At 40.0% G+C, this 18490-nt stretch overlaps 1 protein-coding gene across 1 annotated transcript; it reads right to left on the reverse strand.

Annotated features, from left to right (window-relative positions):
• Nucleotides 1–708: 708 nt before the first annotated feature.
• Nucleotides 709–13360, reverse strand: LOC148521796 (keratin, type I cytoskeletal 47 kDa-like). The gene is made up of 8 exons (XM_088474545.1): nucleotides 13163–13360; nucleotides 11773–11855; nucleotides 10682–10838; nucleotides 7691–7852; nucleotides 7494–7619; nucleotides 4037–4248; nucleotides 1883–2297; nucleotides 709–810 (listed from the first exon to the last, which is right to left on the reverse strand). The coding sequence occupies exons 1-8, from the start codon at nucleotides 13343–13345 to the stop codon at nucleotides 709–711; spliced, it is 1440 nt and encodes a 479-aa protein (XP_088330671.1). The 5' UTR covers nucleotides 13346–13360.
• Between the last annotated feature and the right edge of the window lie 5130 nt (nucleotides 13361–18490).

Raw genomic sequence — 18490 nt, forward strand, 5'->3', positions numbered from 1 at the left:
TGTTGACCATTCACACAAAGCAATTAAATCTGCTATCAGGGCCAATTAGTAATTGGTTCATCATATTTTTTATCCTGTCCAGTTGACATCAATCTGTTTGGAGTTAATTTTGATTAGCGCTCAAACAACCATACATATGATGTCAATCTAAATTTGTTTGAAATTTACCAAAATATCATACATCATGTGTGTATATGGAAACTGTAAATCTGGCCATCCACTAAACAATTATCTGTCAGATATCTGTCCAATCTGGCTGGTTTGAATGAAAACCTGGTAGTGTATGGGAGCAAATGACAATCGATCATATGGTTTTAAACACTGAAAAAAAGGACAAAAAAAATTGTTCAAATTTGTTAAATTTGTGTGTTTTAACCAATTTTTCTGAACAACCATTTTTGGCTATTTTCCAGTGTGTGTGAGCAAATGGACGATTGTCATTTGCTCCCATACATTACCAGGTTTTCAATCCAACCAGCCATATTGGACAGATTTCTGACAGAAAATTGTACAGTGGATGGCCAGCTTTAAGGCCTCTCAACACAAATGAAAACAAACAGACTCAAGGTAACTTGCTTCAGGAGTATATTGAATAACAGTTGGAGACAGAGCTGTGATCTTTTAGTATCTAGTAAAAGAAAGCAAAGCTGAAAACCATAGAAATAGTTGGCAAAAAGCGAAACAATGTATCTTCCATCTCTTCCTCATTCACCCATTTATCTTTTCTACGATCTCTTCAGTTTTTGTGTCCACTATTTTCCCATCAATGTATGTTTCAACTTTCATTATTGTTTTTCTAGTTTTGACCGACTCTAAAATAAAGATGACAAGATTTCGTTTTAAGCATATCATAAGTTTTTATACCATTGCAGATTTAAATGATCACTCTAGATGTAAATGACTACAACCATTAGACTGGCTAAAATACTCTTTTTAGCATCTAATCCAAATCTTCAATTTAGAACCCTATCCTAGGGCAGAGGAAGCAGTGCCATAACTAAGGTAGTATGGCCAGTGCGCCCGCACATAGTGCACATATCCTGTGGTCGCAGTCGTGATTGCGCACCTCCACCCACGATCACGGCCGCTACCTCTTCTAACGCCCACTACAATATATAATAGTAGCGGTGTTCCCGGCTCTTTGTCTGCCGGGCGCACTGCTACTAATACACATTACAGCGGGCCGGGCAGCACTGCAGCTGCCTGTCCCTTTGGTCCGCCCCCTCCCTGTTTCAAGTAGTGTCACTGTCTCAGGGAGGGACTGGGAGAGACGTCGTGACGTCTCTCCCAGTTCAGTCCTACAGTCCCCTGCGCAGAGGAGCCATGGCACTGCCATTCCTCTGGCTTTGGACTGCAAGCCTGCAACCGCCAGATACAATACTGTGGCTTCACCACCCCCCGGCTCCCACAGTGACCTGCTGAGAAACTATGTTATGAAGGCAACTAAGTGCTGCTTTTTGGAAAGAGACCTGGGGGGGAGGGAGGATCTGTACTATGTGACATAATGAGTACAGAGCATATCCTCCATATGCTATATATGCTACATATGATATCGATATATTTAAAATAATAGCTTCAGCTAGCAGGTACTATGTTGCCAATTCCCCTGATTCATTCATCTGTGATGATACGTTTGTTTTTTGTACTGTAACAGGACGGCTTCCATAATTGCTTAAATAAATGGATTAAGAATTTTTGCTACTTTGCTACTTTTTGATGTGCTGGTCCCTTTTGTATGAATCCTTGGTGGAGTAAATATTTAAACATTTAGCTGGATTCATAATCAATATACTTTTGCAATTAGGATGCATTTGGGTTTAAGAGTATTTTATTATTTTGTAATGGGGATCTGTTTACCATCTGAGTTTTGACCTCCAGAAACAGACTTGACTTGTCCTCCTGAACTTGATGCAGCACTGCTTTGACCACCAGATCCAGAGCCAGAAATGGCTGATGCACTAGAGCTCTGGCTACCAGAACCCACAGTTCCAGAACCAGAAGAGCCAGATGTGCTTCTAGAGGCAGAAGATGATGTTGTACTAGAGCTTTGACTACCAGAAATATGCGAGCCACTGGAAGCTCTACTTCCATGAGCAGAAGCATCTGAAGCAGCAGAGCCTGTACTTCCAGAAACTGTACTTCCTGATCTCGAACTTTGAGAAGTTGGAGTTGCAGACCTTGAGCTTTGAGTGATAGAAGCCTTGGAAGACTGATTGGTGGAGCTTTGGCTTTGTGTTGCTGTCTGTCCAGTTTGGGAAGCTTGATTAGAACTTCCAACTTGCCCAGTCTCAAAATCTCTGGTAAACATAAGTAATAATTAAATCACAATAAATGATAATCAATTTTACCTGTTTTTTTTAACATAGCTCAATTTTGAGCAAAGATACACAATTGTTCTATATTTCTCATTTGTTTTTTAGAATTTTTTCTTCAAGCTAATATTAAAAATGTACAGTATTGAGATTTCTAGGCCAACCACAGTCACATGACATTCTGTATGATGCAGTGAGCAGAGATGCTTTGGAATGCTCCTTTTCTCAGCATGCTCTATTACAGCTCTCTCTCTCACTGATTGGAGAGGAGGTTCTAAATGACGGGCACTGACTCAGAGAACAGGATACACTCTCCTTGGGATCAAGAGCTGAAAATTTAATGTGTTACAGCTGTGTGGCTCTGCGGCTCATTCTGATTCAAAGCATTGGCATCCATGTCTGCATCTTTTGCCGGTAGCATGTCTGGTACTTTATGCGAAAACCGATACAAGCTCTTCCCTGGTGTACAGATGCGCCCAGTTATACTGTGGCTGCTCACAACACAAACGTGCGCACGCATCGTGCCATGCAATTCCCCACGCCTGTATATGCTACGGTACGCTATGGCGATCGCACCATGCATTCCTATGGAAGCGCAGTCGCGTATGAAGTGCACGTATCCGCTCGCGGGTATGCGTCTTGCACTATGCCACAAGGATATAGCTGGGAATATCTGTACATCTGTGCAAGTAAATGTGCAAGGACTGAGATGCCCACTTTGAGCATCAGTAGATGCTGCAACCATGCGTGGTGCTTCTTTAGATGCCACCATCTGTCGCACCTTCGAAACCTGCACCAGCCCTATGCTATGTGCCGATTCTCCATCTAAATATGGCCTCTAATGTGAACAATTAAGCTTCGATGTATGCAGCTACTTCAATGACACACCTGCGATACACCCATAAATGCCCATAAGAGACTACGGGCAGGATGCAGCAATCTGAGAAATGCAGTCAAACCTCCAAAATGCAGCTTTGATTGCATTTCTTATATGCACCAAGCCTCGGAATGTGGTGCACTCCATGGCTTGGTTGCGGTGGGTAAAGCCATCTTTCTGATGGCGTTACCCATAGAAGCCTATGGGATTTTATCGGGAGAGTGCTGACAGAGGGATCCAATTGGATACCTCCCAGCACTCTTTGTGATGCGTGCGTCCTTCTGCGCATGCCCAGAAGGATGCCAGAGGGGCTTCTGGGTCATAGTCCCTCCATTGCAAAGGAATGCTCTTACCGAGAGAGTAGTTCTTTGCGGTGCTCGTCATGCATACCAGCGTTACCAACGCTAACATGCATGTGCAGGGCCTTACCAACGCCTGCGATGTGTCATGTGTCCCGCCCTACATCTCCATGTGTTTGAATAACCACCTCCCATTAAACAACCAGTCAACTCCCAGGAAAACCTAATACATTCAGATGCCTGTGCATCTGAAAGCGCTGCCTCGAGTCTGTACGAACACAATTGGGAAGCCTGCTCGGTGCACTTTAGATGCATGCACAGTAAAATACAATTACTCAACTACGTCTGAGGTAGCGTCCAACTCACAATCAGCGCATCTACTGCATCTTGCATTGGCAGTCATATTCATTTCCATCAATATTGCAAAGTGCATACTCGGTTATAGGAGGACACTTACAAATATAGAAAAGTTACAGATTAAGAGAAAAAGTCTACGTGGAATTGCAGGTTTCCTAATTCTGTTTCACAAATATCATCTTACACATTACCCTCCTTCCAGAAGCTTCTGATATGTCTCAATCTCCTTTTCTAGCCGGTCTTTGACATCCAGAAGAGTGTCATACTCAGACTTCTGACATTCCACATCACTTTTTAACTGTCCCAGCTGCTCCTCCAGGCTGCTGATCGCCTGCTGGATCTGTGATATTTGTAAGCAGTAGCCATTTTCTGTGTCTGTCAGCGACTTCTCCAAAGATTGTTTCTAATATGAAAAATGTTGGGACATAAATGTTATTTACCACTTTCTACACACTTCTGCTGTAATTTGGCTGAATGCTTTTATTACCACAGCTGGTCCAGGATGTTGTTATGTGGTGCATTGTACCTGAATGATAGTCTTTTTGGAAATAAACAAAGTGTGTAAGTAATGAAGCAAGCGGAGGCAGTTACATCAGGAAACAAGGTTTGGGGTTGTAAAATGACAGGAATCCGTGAGAAAATGCCAGTTTTCATGATGGAAAAGTGTAAGGAGTGTTGTTACTAAAATGTTTACAGTAAATAGGAAAGTGGAAATTTTGCCCATACAAAACAATTAAACTCCATACTGTATATAGGGCCTGATTAAGACCCACTCGCGAGCGGCTGTCCGCTCACAAGTGGGTCGATGGTCTGCACTGCGCATGCGCACGACAGAGGGAGCTCCGTCGTACGCATGCGCGAGACGCGATGAGCGAAGGACTTTTCTTCGCTCGTTGTGTCTGATCAAAGGGGGCGTGCTGTCGATGTTGATTGACAGCACGCCCCCTTTGGTGGGCGTGCTGGGGGCGTGCCTCCCAGACGGAGGCGTTCCCAAGGGAACGCCTACCATCAGAAGCCGGCCCCACTGACATCACTAGTGATGTCAGTGGGAGTGATTTTGGCTCTGATAGAGCCAAAATCACTCCGGGCTTTGCGGTTGAGAAACTCAACCGCAGGCTTCGGCTCGCAGTGGCGATGGTCGCGATGGTCAAGACCATCGCGACCATCATTCTGCACGCTCGTATATGCTGTGGGCGGTGACCCACAGCTATACGAGCGTCCAGGAGGACGCTCCATAATTATGGAGGTGGGCCCTGATTCAGAGCGAGCGCTCTGGTCAGAGCGTCCGGCTCTGAATGAGGGCCATAATTTTCTATATTGTACTAGATAAATAAGCGTTATAATCTGTTTACCTGCTATGGGCAATGACCTCACTTTTCCTTTTTAGAAATGTAAGTAAATCTACAAATAAATTAATTATATTTACTTTGTAGGGATATCTAATAATGGTTAATTATTACAGTATTTGTATCTTAATGTGCAGTACAGTTGTTTCAGCTATCATGTGTTAGGGATGGGAAGGAAGTGTTTTCAGTGGCTGCAACAGGTGTGGTTCAGAGTTTCTCACTACAAAAAGTTTGACTTCCAGCTAGCAATATGCACTCTCAGGGCTTCATTCAGAGGCGGCCGTACGGTCTACGACCGCACGGCCGCCTCAATGTTTGTCCAGTGCGCATGCGCACGAGGGAGCCGGCTCCTTCGTGCGCATGCGTGAGACCCGCTACGACCGACAGCGCCGGTTGTAGCGGGTCTCTTTCCAAAGGGGGCGAGCTGTCAATGTTGATTGACAGCTCGCCCCGTTTGGAAGGCTGGCCGGGGGGGTGGCAGCCCAAACAGAGGCGTTCCCATGGGAACGCCTGCCGTTTGGGGGAGGCCCCACTGACATCACTAGTGATGTCAGTGGAGAGCTTCCGGCTCTGACAGAGGCAGAAGCTCTCTGGGGCTTACGATAAGTGAGACCCTACCCTAGGGTCTCGTCGTAAGCCCCGATGGTGGTCGTTAGAGCTGTGGGTGTAAACCCACAGCCTAACGACTGAAACAGAGGCGGCCGGTCAGGATGCAAGCGGCCGCCCATTTCTGAGTGACCGCTTGCATCCTCCGACCGCCTCTGAATCAGGCCCTCAGTCCTCATGCAGATCTAAGAAAAAAGGCAGTTTGTTGTTTTCGTTCCGGCCCTGAAGTCTCTGGGGTAAATGTTTAGTAAGCCTTGGAGAGAGATGAAGTTGAGAGAAAGTACCAACCAATCAGCTCCTAACTGTCACTTTACAGACTGTGTTTGAAAAATGGCAGTTAGGAGCTGATTGGTTGGTACTTTATCTCTTTCCACTTCATCACTCTCCAGAGCTTAGTACAGCTCCCCCTCTGTGTTGTGAGAAAGACTGGGGTTGAGACTACACTATGGGGCATATTCAATAGGCTGCGAGAATAGCAAAAAACCCGCACCTGCAAGGTTTTACCGGCAGGTGCGGGTTTTTTGCTATTCTATTAGGTGCGTGTTTTGTTTTAAAACATGCACCGCAAGGTTTTTTATTACGCACCTCCCGAGCAAGCGTGATTTTTCTTAAAACCGTTGATTTTAGGAGAAATCACCGGGACTTGCTCTGACACCCCGGCGGCACCCCCCTGAGGACTAATTAAGCAATTGGAAGTATCCAATTAGCTTAATTAGTCCTTAATTATATACCTCCAGCAGCGCTGTCTTCTGCATCTTCTTCTTCATCCAGCATCAGAAGCCGGGTCTTCTGCAGCAGCGGTGAGTATGTCAGTGTGTGTGCTGTATGTAAGTGTGTATATGTGTGTGTGTGTATGAGTGTATGAGTGTTGTGTGCATGTGTCCCGGTGTCAGTATGCACCCCCCAGTCTCACTGTGGTCCCCCTGGAATGGCTGCTGGGAGAACTACATCTCCCAGCAGCCCTTGCCCCTCCCACCACATCCCGGGACCCCCAGCAGCCCCCTCTCCAGTAAGAAGAGAGAGGAGAAGCCACCGGGAGCCGTGGAGAACCTTGCGCAGGTAAGTTTTTTGTTATTATTAATTAATTAATTTTACGCAGCGCGAGGTTTCCAATTATGAAAACCCCGCATCCACTATTTTTAAAATTGAATCCCAAGGGAGCGCGCATACCGGCGGGATTATGAAATTGGGCACGAGGATTTAGCCTTGCTACACCTTGCGCCAAATTGAATATGCCCATTTGTAATCATAAGAGACAGCAGTCAGTAACAAACCTATCTGTAGGAAAAGCTGAATGATCGCAGACTTAAATTAAGTTATAATTCTGTTTTTAGTGACGTTTCATTCAACTAATACTCAATTTGTAAAAACTGTTCAGTAAAGAATTTAAAAACATCATAAAACATCTAATGCTGGTGAGGTACACCCTGAGATCCTAAGTATACCCTGATATCTTTACAAAAAGACCCTGGTTTGTAATCCGGAATGACTGGATATACCTCATCATTCTTTTGAAGCTATACATTGACGCATTATGAAGGATCAAAAACTGGGAAGCCATCTAGCAATCACCCAATAATTTCTTAATTAATAAATTAAAAAAGTAAAGACTACAATTGGTTCCTAAACTCAATTTCAAGTTGCCGTAGTTAACCAGTACCTACTGTAGTCATCAGCTAGCTTCCATAATTCTTACCATTGCATACTGAGCTTGTAATTCCATTTCCAGTGATTGTAGACTGCGCTTCAGATCTGTAATCTCGGTCTTGTGTGACTGCTCTTGCTGCAGCCCTGCCGAAATCTCTTGCTTCACTTCTCCACTCTAGGACCAAAAAAAAAAAAGTAGCAATTGTTCCTATAGGAGTTTTTAATTCTCACAGCAATAATATTTACCCTTTGGTTGAACACATTTTCAGCATCTTTGCGATTTTTCTCTGCCATAGATTCGTATTCTGCTCTCATGTCATTGAGTATCTTGGTCAGATCATTCCCTGGAGCTGCATTCATTTCTACATTAACTTGTCCAACTGTGGTGCCCTGGGAAGACTGCGTTTCCTATGAAAGAAGAAATAGAGCCATTACTCTTTTATCTGAACAGTTTACATAATAAAATAAACATCCCTCTATGGAAATGTTTCCTGTAAAATAATGTAAAAAAATATCTCCAACGCAGCTTTTGTCCACCTAAGATACTTCTATGCACAGTCAAGAAATAAGAGAATTAAATGTTATTTTTTTCAAATGATTTATTTGTTTATTGGATTGTTTGTATCCTCATCCAAATTTGATTAAATACATTTGCCCCACCCATGGCTTTGTTCATTTAGTTATGTGATTATAGCATCAGCAAAGTTGTTTATTTTTATTGCTATTTCCATGCATATATTTTTAGCCAAAAAACAACTCTGACTTATTTAAAAGAACAGTAGAAAAAGTTTTATGTCTGATAATCTAAATACTGACTAAATAAAACTACAGGCCTCACCTCCATTGTATATCGCTTCAAGGACAACGCTATTTACACCTTGGACACTTGACATTTGGTCACTGGGACAGCAGTCATCATACTTACGGGAAACAGCTACAAGTGGGTCCTATCCAGTCTACACCCTGCATTTCCACCACTAAAATTGGATACAGGACCATCATCTGGACTGATCAATCAGGACTATCCACTTGGTAAATATATGCTGGACCATATATTTGGATTCCCATTAGTCCCATCAACGGTGTTCCATCAACTGGACAAGCAGTCCCCATATAGCGAATACATTGGCTCATATTTTATGCTCCCACGAATATAGGGATCTCCTATATATACTCATTTTTATATATGTTATTTTTATTAGTATGTCAACCATTGTGATGAATTAAATGTGATTTAAAATTGCACACATATCTGTGTTTTAAATATAAACAAACAACTAATATAGCGCCGGTATATATCAACTATATATTCTATACTGTGTTGGGACTGACAACCCCTACTGGCTGCTTAAATAACAGCGCATTGGATACATATTTCATTTCTCTAGGAAAGAAAAAACAATGGACCTAATTTGAATAGCATGCTTTGGTTTTGCACTTATGCACCTCAATGGTCTGTCCAGAATATTCAAGGTCAGAAATTTACTAAAGGCAAGCTGACATTGAAATCTCATGTCAATCATGACTTTAGACGACAATAGACTTCATTAGACCATCGGACCAAACATTGTATGGTTTACATAGACAAGAATAGAAATCACAGATTTACAAAGAATCTTGTTATGAAATACAATTAAAATCACATCAAAGAGACCTGTCTATGAGTGGTGGGTTTGTTTAAAGCACTGCACATATCACTATGATCTGTGCAGGTTTTTGTGTGCTACTGTGTAAATACAGTATTAATATTTAAAAAAATAATTGTGTTCCCCCGCCTCCCCTCCCCCCAAAGCATAACCAACCCCGGACCTCTGAGCCCAGTCTGCTACTGGAAAATTGGGGGGGAAACAGGCATGGGGTCCCCCCATTTTTTCAGTAACCTGCACCGAGCTGAACCAGCAGGAAGACACACATAGCGTGTCATCCCCCTGCCATAATGTAAAACCAACCCAAACTGGTCAGTCCAGGGCTGGAAATCTTCAGAAAATCAGGACCCCAAAAATAAAAAGTTGTTCCCCCCTCCTGAGGATCAACAAGCCCTGGGCTGAAAGCCCAGAGCTCTTCTCCACATTCCTATGGTCATTGGATGCAGGGTTAAAAGTGTAAAATCTAGAAAATAACATTGTGCTTCTCATTGGGACTACAAGTCCCAGCAAGCCTATTCCACTGTAAAGAAAATATTAAAAAAAGACAGGACATGCATGCATGTGGATTTCCTTTATTAAAATTAAAAAAATAATCACCAAGTCATGGATCGGATTCTCTTGGGTCCATGTAGAAGTACATGGTCGTATTAAAACAAAATAAAGAAATCCCGAATCAAGGCGGACACAAACTTTACATTGTATAGTGTGTTATGCAAAATGACTGGGTCACTGATTTCATTCCCATTGAAGTCTAAGTTGAAGGGTTCATTGGCTGACAGAGCTGCTTCCACATTCTCTCAGCCACTTAGCCAGGGTAAGTAGTACCTGTGCCCTGATCTCGGCACCCCTGGTGAAGCTGTGTATTACATTGCTTAAAGTTCATAATTAATTTAATTTGTAGGCACCTTCACCCCTTGTAATAAACACAGTCTCAACAAACAGTGCATTGCATACAATAAATATAGAAAATATATGTTGAAAAAAAGGCAGCATGTTCCCATCCCATATACTCAACCAGCATAAGGGCTTCACTATAGTAGCCGGACCCTACATTCACTGTCTCCCTGTTTAGGTTGTATCACAAAAAAGAGATAGTCGTACATGGTAAGAATGCAACCAAATTTGTATCTTCTCCACCTCATAATCTCATTATAAAAATTGTCTCTTCAAAGCTCTTCTTTTTGCATTGATTTTCAAAATGAATCACACTGATGCACCTCTTCTGTAAGTCTGTGGGAATACAGTATCAGCTGCTGGGCAAATGCTGCCATTGATGCACACAGTAAGTGTAAATCTGCATAGCACCCTCCTATGCATTTAGGAAAAGCTGTATATAACCATGTACCAGCCTGTGAGGTACTGTAGAAAATCTCTACATAAATGTATTTAAAGAGGAGTCAGAAAAAACAATTAGGCTGATACTACTGTACAGCTGAAATATAAGTTGGAACATAAATTGAGTCCTGAATAGAACAGTAGTGGATGATGCAGATGCAGGTAAGGTCTATTAATGAAGAACTAACGTGTAGACAAGAAATATACTTCTACATTGCAAGTTTTGTTATAAGGTAAGGTTTAGGTGTATGTGTACCTCCTCATGGTTCTTCTTGATATAGGTTATCTCCTCTGTCAGGCTTTCAATCTGCAACTCCATGTCAGACTTGCTCATGGTCAGGTCATCCAAGACCTTTTGAAGACCATTAATATCAGCCTCAGTGGTCTGGCGCATATGAAGTTCATTCTCATACCTGGTATAATGCAAAAATGTCACTCATTCTTAACGGCAAATCATTGCAAAATCATAATAAAGTACAATTTAATATGAGGTCAGTTTATTAGGTGATTTTGACAATCCTTCACTACTTCTAGTACCGTAAATATACTTTACTTTAAATTTTAAGTAATATACTGTACTATCAATGCCCTTAAATTATCAGATTTACAGTGTCGAAAACCTACACAATACAAGAGGCAATTTGCAGTACATGTACTAAACAAAAATAGAAAATCAAGAACATAACGTTAGAAATGATTTTGCTACAGTTGCAACAAAGTCATAGAATATAAAAATCAAATAAAATCAGAAAACATTAGAGGTGTCAGGCTCCGCTGTTATACAGTACAAGAAACTATTCGCCCAAAATCACAATTATAGCATTTATTTCTGTAATCAGAAAATAATCTAGAATTTAAAGAATGTGTACCACCAACTAGAATAAACATATTCTAATTTGCTCATTCCACTTAATTCCTACTATAATATTTAAAGAGCATACAGTAGGTTGATTGTATGTATGAACTTATGTAGAGAGTGAAACATTTAATTACAATGGTAACCATAGTTACAAAAAATCACATGGTAAAGACTCAAAAAAACAGAGGAAATTCATATATGAATTAAACTAAAATCCAATAATATAAAATTATTTATAATGTGAGCAGATACAGTGTATTCTGATATGAAAGGTAATGTCACAAATACTTACTGATAAAACATGACTTTGCATGTTCTCGATAAAGTAACAATTACTGGTTCTCAGAAATAACATACAGTATGGCCCTTGACCTCTTCTGTTCCGGATATAGCAAGCTATGATGCTTTATGCTCTATGTTGAGGTTATGTTTGCCTGCGCAGGATATTATACTTTAAGATAATATTTCATTTTTGTTTCTTTACTCACTTCAATCTGAAGTCATCTGCTGCTAGCCGGGCATTGTCAATTGCCAAAATGACACTAGCATTGTCCACAGTTGCATTTTGTATCTGGTATAGGAGACAGAACATATAGCAATGCATTACTTATGATACAGGGTGTTTCTCTTGCTATTGGCCCCAAAGTTTTTCTTATAAATTTTAAAGTAATTGACATAATTTTGTGACATTTGACACAGACATACCTTGGTCTATAAGAAACATGAGGGAATTGAGATGGGATGTAGTGACAAGTTTGGCATTTAAAATGTAGACAATCAGAAAGGGGACACTGACGAGGAAGTCGGCATGCCGACATGTTGATACTACAATTTAAAACATTTTAACAGTGTCTACTTTACAACTTCAAACATGATGGGAAAGCATCATATTTGAAGTTGTAAAGTAGACACTGTTAATATTTCAGTGATGGATTAACAACAGGGCAGGCTGGGCCCCCACAAGTTAGTTGCCCTGGGGCCCCAATAAACCTTAATCCTGCCCTGTTTGAAGTTGTAAAGTCTACACTGTTAAAAATCGTTACAATCGCAGTTTTAACATTTTGGGCGTACCCTCTAATTGTCCCGGTTTCATTGTTGATATTTTAACTGTCAAACTCACATACCCAACCTGGTTGAAATAGAACCTAATTCTCTTCTACCTAGGCTCCAATATAGAAAGTTTAATATTGGGCCTAGGTCAATTGCCTTCTTGCCCCTTACTTTAAATGGCTATGCATTGTCGTGTAGGGAAATACAGGGCCATTTTAATTTGGTTTTAGAAGAAAGAAGCTTATGAAGGAAATCCAAAGGCTCAACCATTTCTCATATTTCTCATCTATATAAATTAACACATGGTATAGTTTGCTAATTGGTTCAGAATATAAATTAAGCAACCATAAGATTTCTCTAAAATAATTATACATGATATTGAAGCATAAAAAGAAGCTCATGAATATATACCTATTTTTTTTAATATTTAGAATGGTTTGCAGTCTGTCTAGTATAGTTTTAATAGGTGTTCCGCCAATATAAAGGATTGCAGGATATATAATGAATACTTCTATATAATATTCATCAATGTATTATTAAGCATTCAACTAGGATGTCAGTATTTATGGGTTGCTAAATGGCAGATTATATACAGTAAGTATTAATTACAATGTATCAGTTCATATAACTTTTCCTAGTCCTTTGAACAAATGTTGTTTTTTTATTACATTTTTATAATGGTTATTTAAATTGTAGTTTTATTTAAATAATTCCTATTTTTTGTGAACACAGACAAAATGCAAAATATTGTTTCATATTTGATTCACTCATTTCTATCCATGACTAATTAAAGAATAATATACCATATTAAGTGTATTCTTTTTTTACCTGAGTTTGAAGATCCTGAATAGTTTTAAAATATTTGCTGTAGTCATTAGTGTTTGAGCTGCTGGAACCAGGTTTATTCTTTTCATACCAATCCTTGATTTTAGCCTCAAGGTCTGAATTTGCATCCTCCAAAGCACGGACCTTTTCCAAATATGAGGCTAGGCGGTTGTTTAGATTTTGCATAGTTTGTTTTTCACTTCCAGAAAGTAATCCATCATTTCCTCCAAACTCACCACCTGCAGAATTTCCTCCAAACCCTCCCCCAAAGTTTCCACTATCATAGCCTCCCCCAAAGCTTCCACTACCATAGAGTCCACCACCATAACCTCCAGCAGTAGCACCAAAACCTCCCCCTGAGCCACCACCAAAATTACCTCCAGAGTAACTCTGAAAACCCTCTCCTGAAAAACCACCACCAAGGTTTCCTCCTGAACCACCACCAAAACCATCAGTGAAACACAACTTGCTATTGCCACCACCCACACTAAAACCAGCACCACCAGCATTGCTAATGTTTGATCCACCCTGTCCTCTGTAAGCTGCACTGCTGTAATTCACAGAACGAGAGGCATATGCATTACTACCTCCACCACTCCTGCCGACTTTTATACTAGATTGAGCTTGCATTTTTTTGGAGCGCTGTGATAAGCCTTACAAAGAATAAAAGTATTGGCACCACAATGAACATAATATTGTGGGGTTTTAGCATTTTATACAGAAGCTTTTTTGGGTGTGCCATATTGATATATTAATTTTTGACAGCGTAATATAATTACTAGCCCATTTAACCTTTCTATAGTTGTGTAAACTCCTACTGGGTTACAGACACAATCATGAAACCCTTTCATTATTTTGTTAATGATATAAAAACACCATTGTGCAATCTTTTTATTTTCCCATCATGAAATGTTCTTCTGTGACCTTTGGTGATTTATAGATTCAGTTGTATCAGTGTATTATTATCTGTGTATCAGAGTATTGTGTATCATGCTACAAACACACATAAGTTCTGTAGGACTCATAACTTTATTATTATCTAGGATTTTCATTAGGATTGAAGTATATTTAAAAATGTCCTTAATTTTTGGTGAATTACAGTATTCTGTTGCTTTAGTGCAAATATACTATTGTTTTAAATAGAAATATTGTGTTAATTTTACATCTTTATGACCCAGAATTATTTTTTTTGCCTCTAATGGATGCTTTGCGGACTCTCGCCTTCCCCTATCCACAAATCTCTATCACACTAACAAGCACCACAACTTGTTTGTATAAATTAAAAAGATAGTGAAAAAATATTCAGTTGCAATTTTTGCCATTTAAGCTGAGGATTGTATTCTACTACTGGTATGCATAAGGAATAATGTAGTTGGAGCATTAATCAAGGGGCAATTTGCCACTTATACAATTCTACTACCCTAGGCCCAGGTACTACTCTGTGGCCTATCCAAAAATCTGGGCATTACATCTCTGTGTGTTTAGCAGCATTTTGATTAAACTAGTTGGCCTGGTTACCTGCATATATCATGTCGACATAGATGATCAACTTGGGGCCACTTTTATTGACATGTATTTCTTTGTTAGATATGGTCCGACAGTAATACAATATTCCCCACTCAAATACAATGTCCCAATAGTTGGATACTCTTAATGTTTTGCTACTTGGTGGTGGATCTAGACTTTATGTTTAGGTGGGGGGGTGGTTTAAGAATTAATACTGACTCCTCCCATTTCTACTCATTGCTCCTCCCACTTATAGTCCTGCCCCCAAAGTGAGTTTCTGTGGTGCCTGAAATTACTCCCATTATTTTTTTGTGCTTATCAGGAGGAGGTGAGCAGAAATAATATGCGCCTGTGGCATGCATGTCTGATTGGAGCAACAATTGAATTGCTGCTCAAGGTGCTCAAGAACATTTGTATTGTCCCAAACTCATTTGCAGACATTAGACTGTTATTTCAACAGTTTTGGTCTACCAGTGGGAACTCTGGCAACCCAAGTAAGCATTACCTGAAAACTACTGCACATTAATTAACACAGAATACCTGATTGTACACTATTGCTCTGTTTCTGGACAATGCAGATTTCCTCTACTTTGATCCCTGTACTGCCAGCCTAACAATAACAACTCAGTAATATATATTACAAACTGGATATACAACCTAATATATGTGACAGGAGCCCCATACCACACACAGCCATCTGATCTCCAAAACACAGTGACAGCCCATATAGTTATCCGTGCAGCATATTGTGTCATATAAAGCATAGACAACGCGCTCATTTCCAGCAAGTGCCACACTAAAGGCCTCCATGCACGGTGCGTATAGTAGCCGATCTGATGGATTGGAATGATATTGCTGCTATATCGTTCCGTGTGTGGGTATGATATCGGCCAGTGTGCGCTCCTGTGGGATCGTACAACGCTCCTCCAGATCTTTCTGCATGTTCAGTTAATGTGGGGGAGCGATGTATGATCCCATGCAGCGCTGTGCTGGTGAGGGAGAGGGTACCTGCATAACGGGCGGTCAGCCACCCGATTGCCTCGTTTGTGGGGACCGCCCAATATGTCAGCCATTCGATCGGCGGTCGCATCACAAACAGCAAATCAGACCGTATATGGGGGCCTTAAATGATCCCCCCTTCCCCACACACACACATGCATGCATATACACACTCATACATGTATACACACATACATACATGCATACACACACACATACATGCATACACGCACATACATACATATATACATACACACACACATGCAAAAAAACAAACTAAAGTGAAAGCATATTTTAAAACAGAAGCCTTTTATTTTAGTATCACTAATAGTATCTGACATACATATATGCATAGTTGCACCAATGCTGATACCACTAAGCAAGTGATATATACATTGCTGACCATAATTCCTAGAACAGCAAAGGGGTTAATTAGATTTGTAATTAAAATAAAAAACACTTAAACATTACAATTCTGTTAACAATCTCTCTCACTGATTTTCTTGTACAGTACAAACAGTGTTTCGAGAGTCTGTCTGTGTGGTTTGAACTTCCCTTGAATCAGCCACTGGATGGTCCTACCTGACGGTGGAGGGTCTCTCCCTAAGCTAAGTGGTCTGCAATGTGTACTACTCAGTCCCAGCCATGTGTCAGCATGTCACTCACTAACCGACCCCTAGACCAAATGTGCTATTGCACATGTGCAGTTTCTCCGAGTGTCTTGTAGCATTCTCTGCCATAGTGAGAGGAGTATGTCCCTGTGTATTCTTTATAACTTTAAAAAAATATATTTTTAAATATAATTACTGTTTAAAGTAAAGCCAATTCAAAAGGTTTTGAATTGTTTTTAAATCAAGGAATTATATTAAAAATAATATTTTCAAGAATTATATTAAAAAAAATATATATTTTTTAATTTCCTTAATTTCCTGACCTTTGTATGAACTATGACCTAGATTATAAAAGGAGTTTAAGGGTACATGGATATAGTGGTACCTGAAAAAATTTTTTATTGAAGGGAACATAGTTTATTTGGAGGAATTTTCTTTTTTATGACACTAAATAGATATTTTTCTCTGATTGTAATGTATGGTGTATTGTGTCTATCTTCTTTTCACAAGGCCATTGTATGGAGAATATTTGTGTGAAATATTTGTGAAACATGTGGTCTGTAAATCAAATGCTGAGACTATTGCATTTCATTGAAAAAGTAAAAAATTCAGAAAGCTTAAATTCAAGTGCTACAACTTTCACAAGATAGATCACAAAGCATTTAAGTACAAGCAAAAGAATGTGAATCCTATGCAAAGCAAGAAATGTGATGCCAAAGATACAGTAAGTCAGCCCTGAGTGTCACAGAGTGCCACAGAAAGGATTGCTGGTATATTGATTCAGGTGCAACAAGGCAATGAAGAATGGTTCACCACATTAAATGTAACCATATTACATTCAAAGGAATTTACAATCCATTACTTACAACTACTAAACAATTAAAGCCCACCTGAGAATTCTAACAAGAACAAAGGCACAGAAATCCAAGACATGCTTTATGTACCAGAAATGGAGGCAAATCTTATAGCCATCAGTGTCCTGGAACAGAGAGGCCAAACAGCTCATTTTGCTAAAAGAAAGTATTGTGCAGAATAAAAGTGGGACACAAGATGTCAGCACTTGTACGGTCTTGACACACAGCACTGTTACGCAATGATGACAACCGAGTCCCAGTAATTGAAACTCTGGCATAGAAGATTTGGTCACATTGGATATGACAGTGTTCAGAAGCTATAGAATGGAATGGTCACAAGAATGTCAGTGACTAATGCAGAGAAACTGGTATGTGAGAGCTGCGTAGTAGGGAATGAAAGTCAACAGCCATTTTCTAAGTCAGTAACGAAAGCTACTAAACCAGATAGTATATTCAGAAGTGTGTGGTCCAATGGAAGTAAGTTCTGTAAGTGGATACAGATACTTTGTGAAGTCCATAGATGGCTTCACAAGAATGACACACAAATACTTTAGAGAAAAATCTGTAGAAGCAAATAAGATTGAAGACTACCAAGAGACTCATAGAGAATCAAATGGTCACAGTCTCAAGACTCTTAGATCTGATAATGGTGGAGAATACCTAAATAGAGAGGTAGAACAATTTTTTTAGAAAGCATAAAATAGAGCATCAATTGACCATTGCATACACTCATGAACAAAACGGTGTAAGTAAATGAGTGAACCATATATATTAGTAGAGAAAGCAGCCTAGACAAGCCGTTTTGGGAGGAAGCCATGTCCACAGCAGTTTATCTAAAAAAACACTCTCCTACAGTTGCCCTGAATTACATAACAGCTACTGATGCATGCTAAAAGGAAAAAACAAGAGTAAAACATCTCAGAACTTTTGGAAGTATTTAAGAAGTTTACATAGCAAACGAAAGAAAACATAAACTGGATTAAAAATCAGTAAAGTGCATCTGCCATGAAAGTAAAGGTTACAGATTATGGAATCCAAATGCCAAAATGCACATCAAGTCTAGAGATGTCATGCTCAAAGAAACATATCAAGTCACAAAAAAGCTGGAATCTGATATACAGAACAAATATGTGAATTTGTGAATATAGCATTCAGTGAACCTCTGAAAACCTAGAAGCCAAAGTCAAGGTCTGACTGGTGCGAGTAGAAGTCCAAGGGCTAAAAGGGCTTTGCCGGATTCAAAGGTCACAAGTGAGAAAGACATCAAGAATTGAGACTGTTGCTGTGGTCTATACTGTGAGGGGACTCTTACAGATACAGAATATCTGCCTAGAAGACCATATCAAAGTCACGATATATGT

This window comes from Taudactylus pleione, unplaced genomic scaffold (assembly GCF_031769625.1).
Source record: "Taudactylus pleione unplaced genomic scaffold, aTauple2 ptg000155l, whole genome shotgun sequence".
NCBI classification, from domain to species: domain Eukaryota; kingdom Metazoa; phylum Chordata; class Amphibia; order Anura; family Myobatrachidae; genus Taudactylus; species Taudactylus pleione.